Genomic DNA, 14677 nt, shown 5'->3' with positions numbered 1-14677 from the left:
TGGCGGTCGCAAAAGGCAAGTGGGGTGGGGGGAAAGGTGACCAGCAATGGCAGGTAGGCGACTGGACCCTGGAGCTTTCAGAGTCTCACTCACCCAGGAAGATCAGGCAGGGCCACAGTGGAAGGCATGCAGCAATGGCTGGCCTGGTGGGTGGGCAAAAGCAGGCTGCAGGCAATGCCGCGCATTCACAATAAGGACTGACCGGGCACGGAGGGGAGGGGTGGGTGGAGACGGGTGGGGCCAGCCAGTGGTGCAATTTGCCAGTTCTCCGAACTGCACAAAATCATAACAACCAGTTCTATAGAACTGGACAGAACCAGTAGAATCCCACCCCTGAATAGAATACTTTGTTGGTATTGGTATGCCATTTGTTGATAAATAATGTAGATTATTGTAGATGTTTTGGAATTATAACATAGATTTGTTTCTTGTGGCCACATTCAACTCTTTTTCTCTCCTACTCCCCCGTGTGTATGTGTAATATCTGAACTTTGAAATACAAAAGACACAGAATACGGTAAAGTAAGATTATGAGTTATCTCTGGGTAGTTCAACTGATCAGGAGTCTTACTGGGTCTTCAAAATGTTGTACATTATTTGTCAGGATTACTTACCACAGTTCCCCTATGGGCCATGAGAATTGCAAAATTAGTTAGGTGACTACATGCACACGTGGTATGTGTTTTATTTGTGTCAATCAGCTTGCAGCCTTGAGTTGACCAATATCCCATCATAGTCCGCTCTGAATAGTTCCAGAAGGAGCAATTAGCATTGAAATAATTGTTGGGCTGTAAGACATCAGGATGGAAATAAATACAATTATATGCATACAAATGCTTCCTAGAGACAGTTTATTTAAATCTAATACAACCTTTTGTACCGTAGCAAATTAAGCCGACACAGGAGAAAAGGTATATAGTTTGTGCCAAAATAAAATAATAAAAAAAATAACTAACAGACTGTAGGACAAAGTAGCAATTTAGTTATAGGCATGCCGTAACACAGGCATTACTGAGAATTTAATTTCCTGAAACTGAAATTCTCCACTTGTAGTTTGGTGCTTATTATTGATGACTTGTGGCTATTTGTTTTCCAACTTTTAGCAGTAGAAACAGGTAGATTTATTTAAAACAGACTTCCTGGATAATTAGAAATGCAGTCTCAATTTTAATCAGTTGTAAAAGAACAGAAAAGACATGTCATCCCAGATTAAATTGCACTGAAAACATCTCAGAAAAATGAAAAGCGATAACTTTTTCCCCTTTTATTGGCTTTTCCAATCTATCGCTTTAGGTAAATGGAAAAGCCCAACCTGCACAATCAACAGCATTTTGTCATGACCAGCAGAGTCTTTTAAAAGTCAGCTGAGACAGCGTCAACCTGATTCAAAGAAAAGAAGTTTGCCCTGTTGAATAAAACCCACTTGAGTGATTGGTAAATGGGCTCCAGAAGATAGTACAGAATTAGAGGAAAATGCTCTAAGTGCTATTTAAATTTTGCTACATTAAGCAAGCAAAATTGTAAAAGCCCGTGTTTTCTGCCCTGCTGCTAAGGTAAGAGTTAATTTTCACTTAGGAACAAATTAGAGGCATTTACATTTTCATGTTGATTACTGAATTAGCTTTCATTAAGAATACACTTAAGTTCTAATAATCACTGAACCAGGCTCATTTAATTTTATGTTCGCAGACTTAAATAAACCTATGTCTCTGACCTTCGGATATTTAAAATTCAAATGGAAAGATCTCCCCCCATCCGCTTTTTGCTCTTGCTGACTTTATGACTTTCCCATTAATTCATTTCCATAACTTACATCGATGTGTGCCAGGGTGAAAAGAACGGGATCGGTCAAATAGACACGACTGGACTCTTTGTTGATGGAGGCAGCAATGACATCAGAGTTCACAGCGATGGTACTGTTCCTACCAGCAAACTCAGTTCCTAGCTTGATGGTTGCATTTTCAGTACTAAGAAACCGCCCCAAGCTTTTGTAAATGATGAACACCAGCTTTGCTAATCCTGGAAACAGAAACATTCCATTATATTGACTTGAAAGTGCACCCATTTCCACAGCTGTTCCCATCTTAGCTTCCTAACCACAATATTGAGGAATCATGGATTCCAGGAAAAAAAAGGGGCAGTCAAAAGGTACAAAGGAGCCATTTTTAATTCTGTCAAGGTGGCTTTAATCCAAGAAGTGGTAAAGGCTCCTATCAGGGTTGAAAATAACTCATTTGATCAAGACATACCATTTCTGCTGTTCTGCTTTACAGTATTCGAAGAAAGCTGGATGGAGTTGCCGCCAGCATTGCCCTGAGGAAATTTTAAGTCCTGCACTTGGCCTTCTGTGCTCAATACTGCAACTTCCAAGACTGGGTGGAACACAATAAAAAGTAGTAGTTGTTATTATACACTTCATTCATTAAATATGAAACTCAGTCAACTGAACATTCAAAAATGCATCACAAATACCATTTACTGATGCTAATGGTGGATACAGGTTGCTGCCAGCGTCCTAAATATCAATCAAGTACCTTATTAAGATATGATGATGATGATGATGATGATGATGATGATGATGATGGGTTTTGTATCACAAATCACTAGTCAAACACTTCATAAGCGTTTAGGACTGTGTGATGTATCAGTGGATTATGGGAGCAGATCCCAGTAAGGTGGCCTTCTGCAACTGACCAATGGTGATTTTGTCAGCGCCAATTGTTTTTAAATGCTTGCCTAGGTCTTTAGGCACAAGTCCTGATATCTGGTGATTTTTTTCAAGTTGTGTATCATCTATTCTGCGGTCACCAGGTAATAATAATAATAATAATAATAATAATGATGATGATGATGATGATGATGATGCCCTGCCCAACTCATTGTCAAGTGAAAAAAACTCCAGTCAAATTTGCCTGGTTCTTTTGTGGGGGGAGTGCGTTAGACAGTCTTTTTTATATATGACAGATGTACATGAATTGTTTCAGCTTCATGGAATATTTTTTCTTTAAAGTTTAATTAACTTGAATGTAGATGCTATGAAAAGAACGATTCAGAAGACATGACACCCAACCTGTGAGTCTAAAATGTGTCATTTTAAAAATCTGAGTACTGTATTTTACTTGGAAGAAATGTGCAACCATGAGACTGATGCAATTGTTTTGCATGAATTTTTACGATGTGCATTCTACCAGCTGTTGAAAAAATAAATGTCTTAGTAACAGGTAGATATTGCAGTATAGTAATTAAACAACTTGGACATAGTTAAGAAGCACCCTGTTAAAATTCTCACTCCATGCACCAGACAAGCCAGTATGGTCTAAACCGATTCACAAGATTGTTGTAATATACAACCATGTATATTATTCTGAGTTTCTTCAAAGAAAGGAAGGATAGCATTTAATTAAAAAAAATACTAAAAGGAATATACTTAAAGTCTGACAAGTATAATGGTACGATTTATTATAAAGATTTCTACACCCACACAAAATGTGTTATTAATTGAGGTCAACCAATGTCCCCCACAGAGACTTGTGAAAAATTTAGCAGGGCTATTTTATTGAACTATGCCTGGTTTATTACCTCTTTCTTTCCTTCACACATTCACACAGAGTGTAATGTTCTGAATTTAATACCTTAGTATTTTCACTAATTAAATGGGAAGCAAGCAAGCAGAAGGATCCCGCTGAGAGTGAAGGAGAGAATGTGCATGTCAAGGATAGGCAAATTATGAAGAGCAGCATTGTGCCAACATAAGCTCCACCCATGAAAGCACCACAACCTGTGGACACTGAAGAAGGGAAGGTATAACTGCATTATCATCTCAAGTAAGCAAGGTAAATTAGCATATAGAAAAAAAACTTTCTTGTACAGATTCCCAGTCTGGACAAAAGTTATTGCTATGTAAGTAAGGTATTATAGAAGTCGTGTCTCCTGCTGGATCAGGTTTCTACATGCACTTGCTGAATCAACTAATTTATCACCATCCTGACTAGTTTAGCAATAGCTAATTGGAACAGAAACTGGGGCATCTCATTCTCATCCATGATAATTGTGCCAAGCATCACTAATGATGAAATGTACTCAACTTCCTGTTAAGATTCAAACAATTTATGTGTGTGTTTATATCCATTTTTATGTTGAAGTCATTTATTATGGAAGGAGATACAACTGTCTACATAAATTCACTGAATTCAGTATTGAGAAAATGTGTTGGTAAAACAGACTTAAGAACACTTGCTATTGTATTTAGGAAATAAAACTTTGATCCATATTTAGGAATGCAGTATTAAGTTCCTTCATTCAATACTAGGTTTCTGTAAACTGTTTTATTTTCACCAGCAGAAACATAGATAATTTCACTCATAAATCCTAGCAGCAAGGTTTTTTTTTAAAGAATTAATCAGATATTTTGTCCCTGGAGCTTGATTCAATACATTTCTTAATATCTATAAAATGGAAGAATTGTTAAGGATTTAAGTTTATACTGAAAGCTGTTTAAATCTAAGTATGGAACAAACATAGGAAAATATGTTTGTACATCTCTAAAAAGAAGTATTTTCCTTCTTCCCAGCATTTAAATTATACATTGTGCTTGAAATGTCAGTAACTATTTTGCAGTTTATGAAACATGACTATTTTGTATTTTGGAGACACAGCTCACTGAATTATTTTCACCTTGGGTGAAATTACATTTAATAAAAACAGTCTTTACACTGTGTGGTCAAAATTGGCTTGTATTATCATCAAAAATGAATAAAAATCACTATGAAATTGCAATAAATAATGAGAACAGAATTTCCAGGTCAGGTATCTCAATTACTCACATAGATACACAAACACAATTTTTAATCAGCCCTTATAAAAACCTACATCACAGATGAGTACTATTATCTCGATGCTTCACAGAATAGGATACGGTTAAGATAAAAATGATTTGCTTATAAATTTCTGTAAATATGATTTCAGTAAAGAAAAAAATTAAAAATGTCTGGCTTAGCTGCTATTGTAAGACATATATTATCTGGTTGATTTCCTTCCCTTGCAACCATTCCTAGACAGTGGTGACAGGGAGGAGAGGTATGGTGCTTGGCCCCTGCTTTTTGGGGTTTTGCAAAGTTCAGCAATTCCCTTGCTTCTGTTTAACATCGACATGAAGCCATTGGATAAAGTTATCCATTACAATAGGGTGATATATTTCAGCCCGTGGTGAATTAAATGATGTCACCATGGTGGCGCAGTGGTTAGAATGCAGTAGTGTAGGCTAATTCTGCTGACTGCCGGCTGTTCGATCCTGACCAGCTCAAAGTTAACTCAGCCTTCCATCTTTCCAAGGTTGGTAAAATGAGGATCCAGATTGTTTGGGGTAATATTCTGACTCTGTAAACTGCTTAGAGAAAAATGTAAAATAGTGTGAAGTGATATATAAGTGCTGTTGTTATGCCACAACCTCCATTTTGCAATGCCTGGACACTGGGCTTTTAATAGGGAGCAATGGGCTGAAACTGAACCCTGCCAAGATGGAATGACTTTGGGTTTGGAACTCATTAATTCATGGAGTCCTGCCATTTTTGGTCTTGGACAGGATTGCATAGCCCAAGATGGACTCAGTGCATAATCTGGCATTTCTACTAGACTTATGAGTCCTGCTCAAGGATTTGTGGTCAAGAAGGCCTTTGTGCAATGGTTGGCTGTACATTAGTAGAGCCTATTCAGGAGTTAGATTGAATGTTCACCAGGAGAGTGGAGGTGTATTGGGTTTTATATGTGTGCTTTTATTCCTGTAAGTCCTTCAGAGATAATGTGAATGAGTTGGGTAGCTATATAAATATCATAGATAGACAGACAGATAGACAGACAGACAGATAGATAGATAGAATTTTTCCTATTTTTAAAAATATGAATAGAATTATTACCTGAGCAAATACAATTTTCCAGCAAACATAATATACTGTATATGACTATTCCCAAGCCATTATTTTAGTATGTTGATCCTTTAATTTATGGCACATGCCTGGCTTTCTAAAATGCAAAGACTTACCAATGTGATCTGTAGGCATCGCGACTCTTGTTGGTTCTAAAAGATTATCAGCCAAGACAAAAGCTCCTTCTTCTAACGTATCAAGTAACATTGTTGCAGCATGAGCTTGTTCAGAAGAATTCATATCTTTCCAAGATTCTAGAGCTTCAGCCCTAAGGAGGTTGTCCACGGTGTCAACGATTGCCTGCATTTATTAGAAAAATATTAGGCTCTATAGCCTTAGGCAGCAAGAGAAAGTTTCTAATACGATCAGATGGCAATTGCAATATTTAACTGCCAATGTGATTTACAGTGATTTAAAGACAAAAAAGCTATTGCTTTGCTTCAGAACAAAGAGTCAGCACAACATGCCTTAAAGCAAGTATGAAAAACAACTTAACATACTGAAGAATGCAAAAAGGCAAATACTCCTGGCTTTAATTTGGAAAGTGAGATGTCAATCCAAAATTTCAAGGGGCTTTGAGGCATGCATGAATCTGCAGGAGCTTTTCAAGTAACTGGGAACTGAAGAATGTTAGATATTTGGCCTAATCTCATAAATGTAGCCATATGTGTATGAAATATATGACAGCCAGTCTGATATATAGCCAAGGTGCTGGATTATGACTTGGAACATTCATGCGTAAATTCAGCCTTACTGGGTTGATTTTAAGCCAATCACCCTCATTTAATCCAACCTACTCCATGAGATTATTGTTTAAGAAAAACTTGAGAAAAAAAATTGAGCTTCAGGTGGCTACAATAATGACATAAACTAACTGCCCAACCAAATAACTAAGCAACCATACAATAATATAAAATTAAATGTGTGGCAAAGGATCCAAAGTGAAAAAACACTGATTGGACTCTGATGATCAAATCAAGGTTTAACAAACAAGAATCGGAATGATACTAGGAGGATAATACGCTCTCAGTTTCTTTAGAATTCTAGTTAATCACTATCTAGTAGCTTTGGCTATCATTTAGAAATGGCTTCAAATCTGTCTTGTTTGGAAAGCACTGTTTATAGTCCCAGTTTGCATGTAATGGGAAATATGTTAGGGTTAGAGATTTTTAGTTTGTCTGTAACTCCTATGAAGAGCAGACTGAAATTGCAGTAAATGTGGATTCCTGTTGGTTAAGCCAGGATCTAAGCATCTTATGGCGGCCTGTATATTCCCATGGCATAATAATAATAAGTAAAATCACATCCACTGACAAGACAATTGAAGGGAAGCTCTTAAAGTAATGGCTAATGTAGTCCCACAGCTGAGTAGGCTCTGCACTGCTGAGCCATCACACTTATTTTGTCTCATTTACCTAGTTACATATATCATTAAGCGCACACATAATGTGGTTGATCAGTTTCAAAAATGAGAGCAGGCTGCACTACATGAACAAAAACAAAGTCAGGTCCAGAACTTCGCGCTCTGTGTCTGAATGGATAGGGAAAGCTGTATGGACTATTGTCTGGAGTAAAATTAATTAGCCTAATCCGTTTTAATATCCTCTTTATGGTTGCATGGCGAGCCTCCCCAATGGCAGGTGGAAGATAGTTTTGACTGATATGAAAGGATTTTCTTCGTCTTTTCTCTAATGAGAAGCAGAAGAGTCAACTGCACATGCTGATACCACTTCAACCATTGCAGAGCGTGGAACAGAAATTGGTCTGTGGAGGCTGGATTCATTAATCACCAAGAAATATGAATTGCAGCCTTTGATCTGAACTACGAGTGAATTCTCTGCCAAGGAATGAGAACTTTCCTTATTTGCTTTGCACTAGTTAGATTTCAGATTAGTAATTTGGGGAGATTTTGTAAATCTTATCAACTTGCAACCTACTAAAACCATCCGAGTTAGAAATTGAGATTGTGGTACACTTAGGGTTCATTGGTACATATGTCAATTAATGTGTAATGTCTGTTTTAAGTCCTTTTGCATGATTCTTCATTTTTAATGTTATCTGCTTTGCTATTTTTCTCCAGTGGTATGAAAATAGTCAGCTCTGTAACAACTCTTATCAGAAGCTGGGAGTGTATATGTGTGGAGAAGGGGCAGAATAATTCCTAAGATCACAATTGTTAAAAGCCTATGCATTGTTGAGATCCTTTTGATTTCTGAGGAGTTAAGCGGGAGATTAATTTTGTTCATAGAAATCAATGAGAATTATCAATGCCTCTCAATTCCACAGTCACTGCAGTTACAAATATGGTCACACTTAAGATTTGACCATGAAATTTATCTTTTAAAGTAAACTGCACTTTTTGCTTAGCTTCCCATTCCTCTTCCTTCTTCTTATTATTGTTTTTAGTCAGTCATGGACAAGTCCATGCAGTTTTCCAGGTAACATTTTTTTAAAGAAAGTTTTGCCACTATCTTCTCTTTAGGACTGATAAAAAGTAATTGTCATCCAACTGACACCTGTGCCTAAGGTAGATTTAAAATTCTACTTCTTCCCACTACTAGGCCAATGCTTTAACCACTAGACCAGATAATTAAGAAAGTTGAGTCATAAATTGCTTAAGAATTGACTTGCTCCCCTTGCTCACTTTTTCCTGTTGTTAAGTTTCAATCTTTACCAACATTGAATATAAAATAAAGGGGGGGGATATCAATTAGGCCTACAAATAAGTAGCTTTTCAATGACTAAGCAATTTCGTAGTGGATCTCCTCTAATCTAGCTATCTCTTTTGGAATATAACTTATCATTATTGGCTTTAACAATATCAACTATTGTAGCCCGATATACCTAACGTCAGTAATTATACAGTTATAGCTAAAATGTGTAAAAATAAGGAAGTCCATGCAAGCTGCATTCCCAATATGTCCACACATTCTGTTAGTTTAAGATTGAATATCTTATATTCCTATTTATGATCAAAATGTACTTTAAATTAGAGGCACTAATTTCCTTTCAAATTTAACTCTAAAACTGTATTTCTTCCAGCAGGGAAGGCCAGCTGGGAATAGGGCTTGTATGCATATGTTTCTTAGGTTCCCATTGTGTTTCTATTCATATCTATACGTTACCTATACCTGGGTTAACATGAATTAAGATTTACGTTAATCCAGGCCTGCTTTTTTTTAATCCCCAGGAACTTGCATCAATTTAACCTGACTAAGTCTAAACAAAGTTAGCACTGCTGGAGATGTAATACTAATAATGTTCAGCTGTCCCTTTTTAGAGTAAAGGATTTACAGATTCAGTGGAAATGGGGCAGAAAGTGAATTAATCTTGAACAGTATAATTATTCTTAAACAATTTGGAGGGTTACGACTGTAATAACTTAACAGTTTCATAAAAAATGCCTTTGCTCTATTATAGGCAGATTCAATTTAAACTTGTATTTCTTCTTGTAATACTAATTGGAAATTCTATAATTAAAACTGCCATGCTGTTTTTCCACCCTCAAAATACCATCAGTCAAAGGTATGATGTGTAGATACTGGCATGAACAAGAATGTTCACTGCCAGATACAGGTAGTCCTGGATTTACGATAATTCATTTTACAATGGTTCAAACTTATGACAGCCTTCAGAAAAGTGAATTATGACCTATACGTGCAAGTTACACAACTGCAATTCAGGTGCTTGACAAACAGTTTGCATTTATGACTGGCTGCAACATTCTGCAGTTACATGATTAAGATTTGTAACCTTTTCTTTTTTTTGCCAATTTCTGGCAAAAAAAATGCCTATTGGGGAAGCAGGATTCACTTAATAATCATATGATTTGCTATTGACCATGGTAAAAATGGTTGCAAAATCCGGTCCTTCTTGACTTAACATAACAACTTGAACAGTAGAATGTCCGCTCCCAATTGTGGTTGCAAGTCAAGAACTACCTGTATTTAAGTTCTGAATTATTTTACTGCTCTAGAAAACAGGATGATTTTCCAGTAACAGCAGTTGTTACAGGAAAACATGTATAAAATCACACAAATAGTTATCGTTTTGAATTCAGTAGTACAGTAGAAAGATAAAAAGAGGAGGTATTAGTGCAAAAAGACAAAGTGGGAATGATGTGACATTCTTGTTCCGTAAGGTCTAGTGAAACGAATGGGTATGTGAAGTGGCATCCATCTGTGGATTTTGCTTGCTATGAATAAACAGCGTGTGATATGCAGAACTACATATATAAAACATCTGGGTTCAAAGCAAAATACCAAGAAACAAACCTACTGCTATCTTGGATTTAGTTTAATCCCCATTCCCATGCTTGTATTTTTCACACAGACTATGGAAGGGAATGAACTATTGATTATTGGCTTATTCTATCATTGGCTTACTCTCAGAAATGGAATCTGTGCAAACATAACATTCTACACGGGGGCTGTGGAGGGATACAATATACACATTATCCAAATACTGAAATACAAAGGATCATGCAGCAGGAGCAGAAATGTAGAAGCAGGGAGAAAGCAAGGTGACAGGAGAGATACCTTAAGGTAAGCCCTGCATGTCTTCTCTCGCTTTTGGAGCTTGTTAGTAAATCAGGGGAAAAAAAATCAGAGGTTAGACACAAAAAACTGCAGTAGAAATGCTACTATTTAATGATTGTTGACCACTTAAGTGTAAATTTAAGAAATATTTTTGCTGATATAATAATCATAGTGTTTTAATTATTTTCAATCAATGTGTTGTTTTTTGAGGAAGACTAATGAAAGGGAGGTTTTAATAAATTATGGGTTAATCAAGTCCTTGGAATATTCAAGTATTTCTAAGACCCTAATTCATATTAGGAAGGGACTGAGACCAAATGATTATAGCAAAACAGAAATGTCTTCTTCCCAACTTTCCTCCACCCCAATGTTATAAAGTTAAAATGAATGAAACTGCCCAGTGGGGCAAATTTTCTTCTTACTCTTTACAGCAAAACAATTTGTCGTTTGTGAAAATGTGCTATAGCTTCAATATCCATACACCCATCTAGATTTGTTACTTTCATTCTTAAAATCCTAAACCTTCCCTACTTCAAGAATAAAACAAACAGATATGGGGCATTTCTGGAAACAAACAAATCACAAGACAAACATGTTTTAGAATACACTTGAGAAATCTGATTCAGTCTTTATCTACCTTGTTGTAACTCCGCCCTGCAGAGTCCTTCTCATTGGGCTTCAAATCTTGCAGCTGAGCATCAAGGATGTCTACCAACTGTTCCATCAGTCTGACTGATGAACTTACATCACCAGCAAAAATTGGTCCTTTGGTGTGTTTAGCCAATTCATTGGCAAGGTTAGCAGCATTTTCTCCACTTCTGATCTGAAATGACAATTGAAAGGCAAACTAACTTAAGCAACCAAATGGAAAACAAACTACTATATATAGATTCTTCCCATTAAGAATCTATTAAGGCGTCGCTTGTCTTACTGGTTGTTTTTGTGAGCACACATACATACAAAAAAAACCTCTCATAACTTCAACTTTTAATTTTATTATAGCCCTAAGCCCAAATACAGTCAAAATGCTTTCATAAGTCATGATTTAAAACAATACCTAAATAAATACTAATAGGGACAAAAATAATATAATCAAACAGGATATTTCTTGTGGGTAAATAGACATTATTCAGTAAAATTCAAGAAAGAGATTTCAAACCCTAAGCAAATATTCCAAGTCCCAGACTTGATCTAAATCATCACATTTCAGCCTAATTTGTATGGAAAATACAGTATTCACTCCAATAACATATAAGACATATTTCTATTTGAATGTCTTTAAAAAAAATCTTTTTAAGTAGGATTGAATATTTCTGAAAGATACCCAAGGGTTTGGGTCAATGAGGGAAGGTGGTTTGTGGAAGCATTTGTAACATTGCTTTAGTATGCTGGAGGGTGACCATAAAAAATATGTGATTTGAGCAATGTTTTGATGAGCCCCAGAGTTGTGTATGTGCATGGCTTGGCATAGATATTTTTATTTTAATTATTTTCATTTTCTTGTGAGGCCAGAATTTGAAGATTGGGATAGGATGTAAAAACTATGAAACAAATAAAATCAATTATCCTTCAATTACTGTGTTTTGATATCTAAAAACATCCTCCAGCTTCATATAAACAAAGACAAGAAAACTATACTAACTTGAAGTGAAGAAAAATGCTGTGGTGATAACAAGTAGTACCATTATTGAGAAGCTAGGTATCGGGGAGAAAAGCCTTGTTGAGCAGTAGACAAGAAGGCCTTATTGACTGCCTGCTTACAGGGCAGACATGAGAAAACCTTGGCATGCAGGCTATAACTCCCCCCTACTTCTACCAATCATCTCCAGGCAAGGTGCCAAAACTCAACATGCAAAATGTCAACATTCAGTGATATGGTTTTGGATTATAGAAATGGTTTATGAAGCTTAAGGGTTGGGGATAGAATGATTTTTATTCTCAGAGATTTCTCGCTGCCTTTCTAAGAACTCTAAAAGATCAGAATACATTTCCCCCATCTCTTCTGGTATCATCACATATTACAAGATATTCTCCCTCAGCCTCTAGAACATTGCAAGGCTGCAATGTAGATCCTGATACTTCAAGTATTGCTCATCTCTTAAAGGTAAAGATTCTTATCGCACATACGTGCTAATCATTTCCGGTTCTAGGGGGTGGTGCTCATCTCCGTTACAAAGCTGAAAAGAAAAGACGTCTCCATGGTCATGTGGCCAGCATGACTAAATGCTGAAGGAGCACGGAATGCTGTTATCTTCTCACCAAAGTGGTCCTTATTTTTCTACTTGCATTTTTACATGCTTTTGAACTGCTAGGTTGGCAGAAGCTGGGACAAGTAACAGGAGTTTACTTCGTTACGCAGTGCTAGGGATTTGAATCGCTGAACTGCCAACTTTTCTGATTGACAAGCTCAGTGTCTTAGGGCAATGGAAAAATGGCAGATTATAATAATAAATAAGATGTGTGCATCTTTTTTCTTGCTAAGTATATGAAGAGCATTCTTTTGTGTCTCTTCAGGGACTTGTGACATAACAATTAAACTCATGTCCAACTAAATATGACCTTTATACATCAGTTATAAAAATAAGAATGACTGTGGGTGGACCTATCACTATCAGATCTATTCTGAGGAAGTCCAAAGAACCATTGGATCGCAACAGAAATTCAGAAGGCCTAGCTGTTTCGTTCCATCTAATGGCTGGTGACAATTTTGCATCCTAGATCTGATAACCCCCAGACAGACTCCAAGGTCTATCCTGAGAAAAATGCAATTCTCATTATTCCTAACACCTATGATGAACTAAAAATTCATCTAAAAATTTTCAGATTAGGCATGCTATCATATATTATTACGACCCACCTTCTGGGCCAGCTGGTTTACCCAGTGTGAAGTACAGTTGCTAAGATCAGGACCCTTAGGGTTCCATGTTCCTGTGGAAATCATACAGAGGTATGAAGCTGTTCCTATAAAAGATACCAAAAAAGTGTTTATATAGTTATGAATTTTTCTTTTCCCTTTTTCAATCTTCCATACATCTTCGTAACCTGGGGGTAAAAATGGACTGTGGTTTAATAAATATTCAACTTTTAACAGTTAAAAATATGCTAGCTGACGATAAGATTAAAAAAAATACAGGATACTAATAGCAAACTAAAGCCGTGGTAATAATATTGGGTTATAACATCAGTTTCCGGAAAATCAATAAAAAAACGAATGCTTGCTTTCTTCTTCTTTTTCCTGGAATTAATCAAAATGTTCATGGGAAAGATATAAGAAAGTTTTGAAACTGACTGTATTTCTGCTAAATGTACTCACAAAGTTGTTGTTATTGGGAAAATTGGAGGACGAAGGAGTATTAGGTGTATTTGCTATAAAACAATTTTATAGGTGGAATATAAATAAAAGAAATCTGAAACAGTAGAAAAAGGACTATAATTATACTCCTAGGCTTCAAGGCCCTCTGCAGCTTAAAACCTAAAGATGTCATATTCTCCTAAGAAAGAAAAAACAAACAAATGAAATATAGCTTAAGAGTATTCAGCAAAGGGGGAAAAAAGAGTTCAAGCAGTTTTTGTCAAACATCTGATTTGTTTTTAAAATCTTACCACGGGTTCCTTTGGGACAAGGACGTTCCACCATTATTCCCCTTTGAGTCTGAGGCCAGCTAATCCCCCGGGCTACATCTGGTTCGCAGAATCTCTCCGGCAGAGGGAAAAAACTTGTAACAGGAGGAATTTTGGTTGTAGAAACTGCTGGTGGTGACTTGGGACCTTTACTATCTTCTTTTGTTCCCGCAGCCATAGTTGTGCTAACAGGAACTTTGTGTGGGGTAGTGCTTGTGGTAGATACAGTTGTTTTGAATAGCTCTGTGGATGGAGTTATTGTCTCTGCTGTGGTAGGCACTGTAAAGGGAAAAGTAAAGTTACTCCTTGCCTTTTAAATTTTATATACTATTTTTATGGTTTGATATGTTCTATAAAGAAAATGTTATATGGAGGAAGAATACATAAGAACAGTTGTGAAACATTCTCCTTCTCCTTCAGAGAGAACTGTCAGGTAATCAGCTGAAAATATATAGTCAGAATTAAGAATATTAATAAAGATGAACACATACTTAGATGCAATACATGGCTGTGTCTGCACATATCTCTTATCTCTTGGATACAAATTGATAAATATATTTCTAAAGCCTGGGAGGCAGTAGTACCAAATTGTCTACT

The 14677-nt window shown here is 36.4% G+C and overlaps 1 protein-coding gene across 18 annotated transcripts in view; it reads right to left on the bottom strand.

Moving 5' to 3' along the window:
* The window catches only part of ADGRL2 (adhesion G protein-coupled receptor L2), a 361637-nt gene that overhangs the window by 38806 nt on the left and 308154 nt on the right, over nucleotides 1–14677 (bottom strand). For 10 of the 18 annotated variants that reach the window (XM_087930083.1, XM_087930088.1, XM_087930080.1 and 7 more), the window contains 8 exons: nucleotides 14063–14359; nucleotides 13317–13420; nucleotides 11097–11282; nucleotides 10460–10498; nucleotides 6038–6221; nucleotides 2250–2372; nucleotides 1814–2019; nucleotides 615–788 (listed from right to left, as the gene is read on the bottom strand). In XM_087930083.1, the coding sequence (XP_087786209.1) occupies nucleotides 615–788; nucleotides 1814–2019; nucleotides 2250–2372; nucleotides 6038–6221; nucleotides 10460–10498; nucleotides 11097–11282; nucleotides 13317–13420; nucleotides 14063–14359 (1313 nt within the window). The remainder of the gene's footprint in view (nucleotides 1–614; nucleotides 789–1813; nucleotides 2020–2249; nucleotides 2373–6037; nucleotides 6222–10459; nucleotides 10499–11096; nucleotides 11283–13316; nucleotides 13421–14062; nucleotides 14360–14677) is intronic. The other 8 variants (XM_087930085.1, XM_087930086.1, XM_087930081.1 and 5 more) reach the window with 1 other exon arrangement.

Source organism: Pseudonaja textilis, chromosome 3, assembly GCF_049901715.1.
Source record: "Pseudonaja textilis isolate UNSWEBS1 chromosome 3, rPseTex1.2, whole genome shotgun sequence".
Taxonomy (NCBI): domain Eukaryota; kingdom Metazoa; phylum Chordata; class Lepidosauria; order Squamata; family Elapidae; genus Pseudonaja; species Pseudonaja textilis.
Note: the sequence above shows the minus strand (reverse complement) of the source record. Positions and strands in the feature narration are given on the sequence as shown.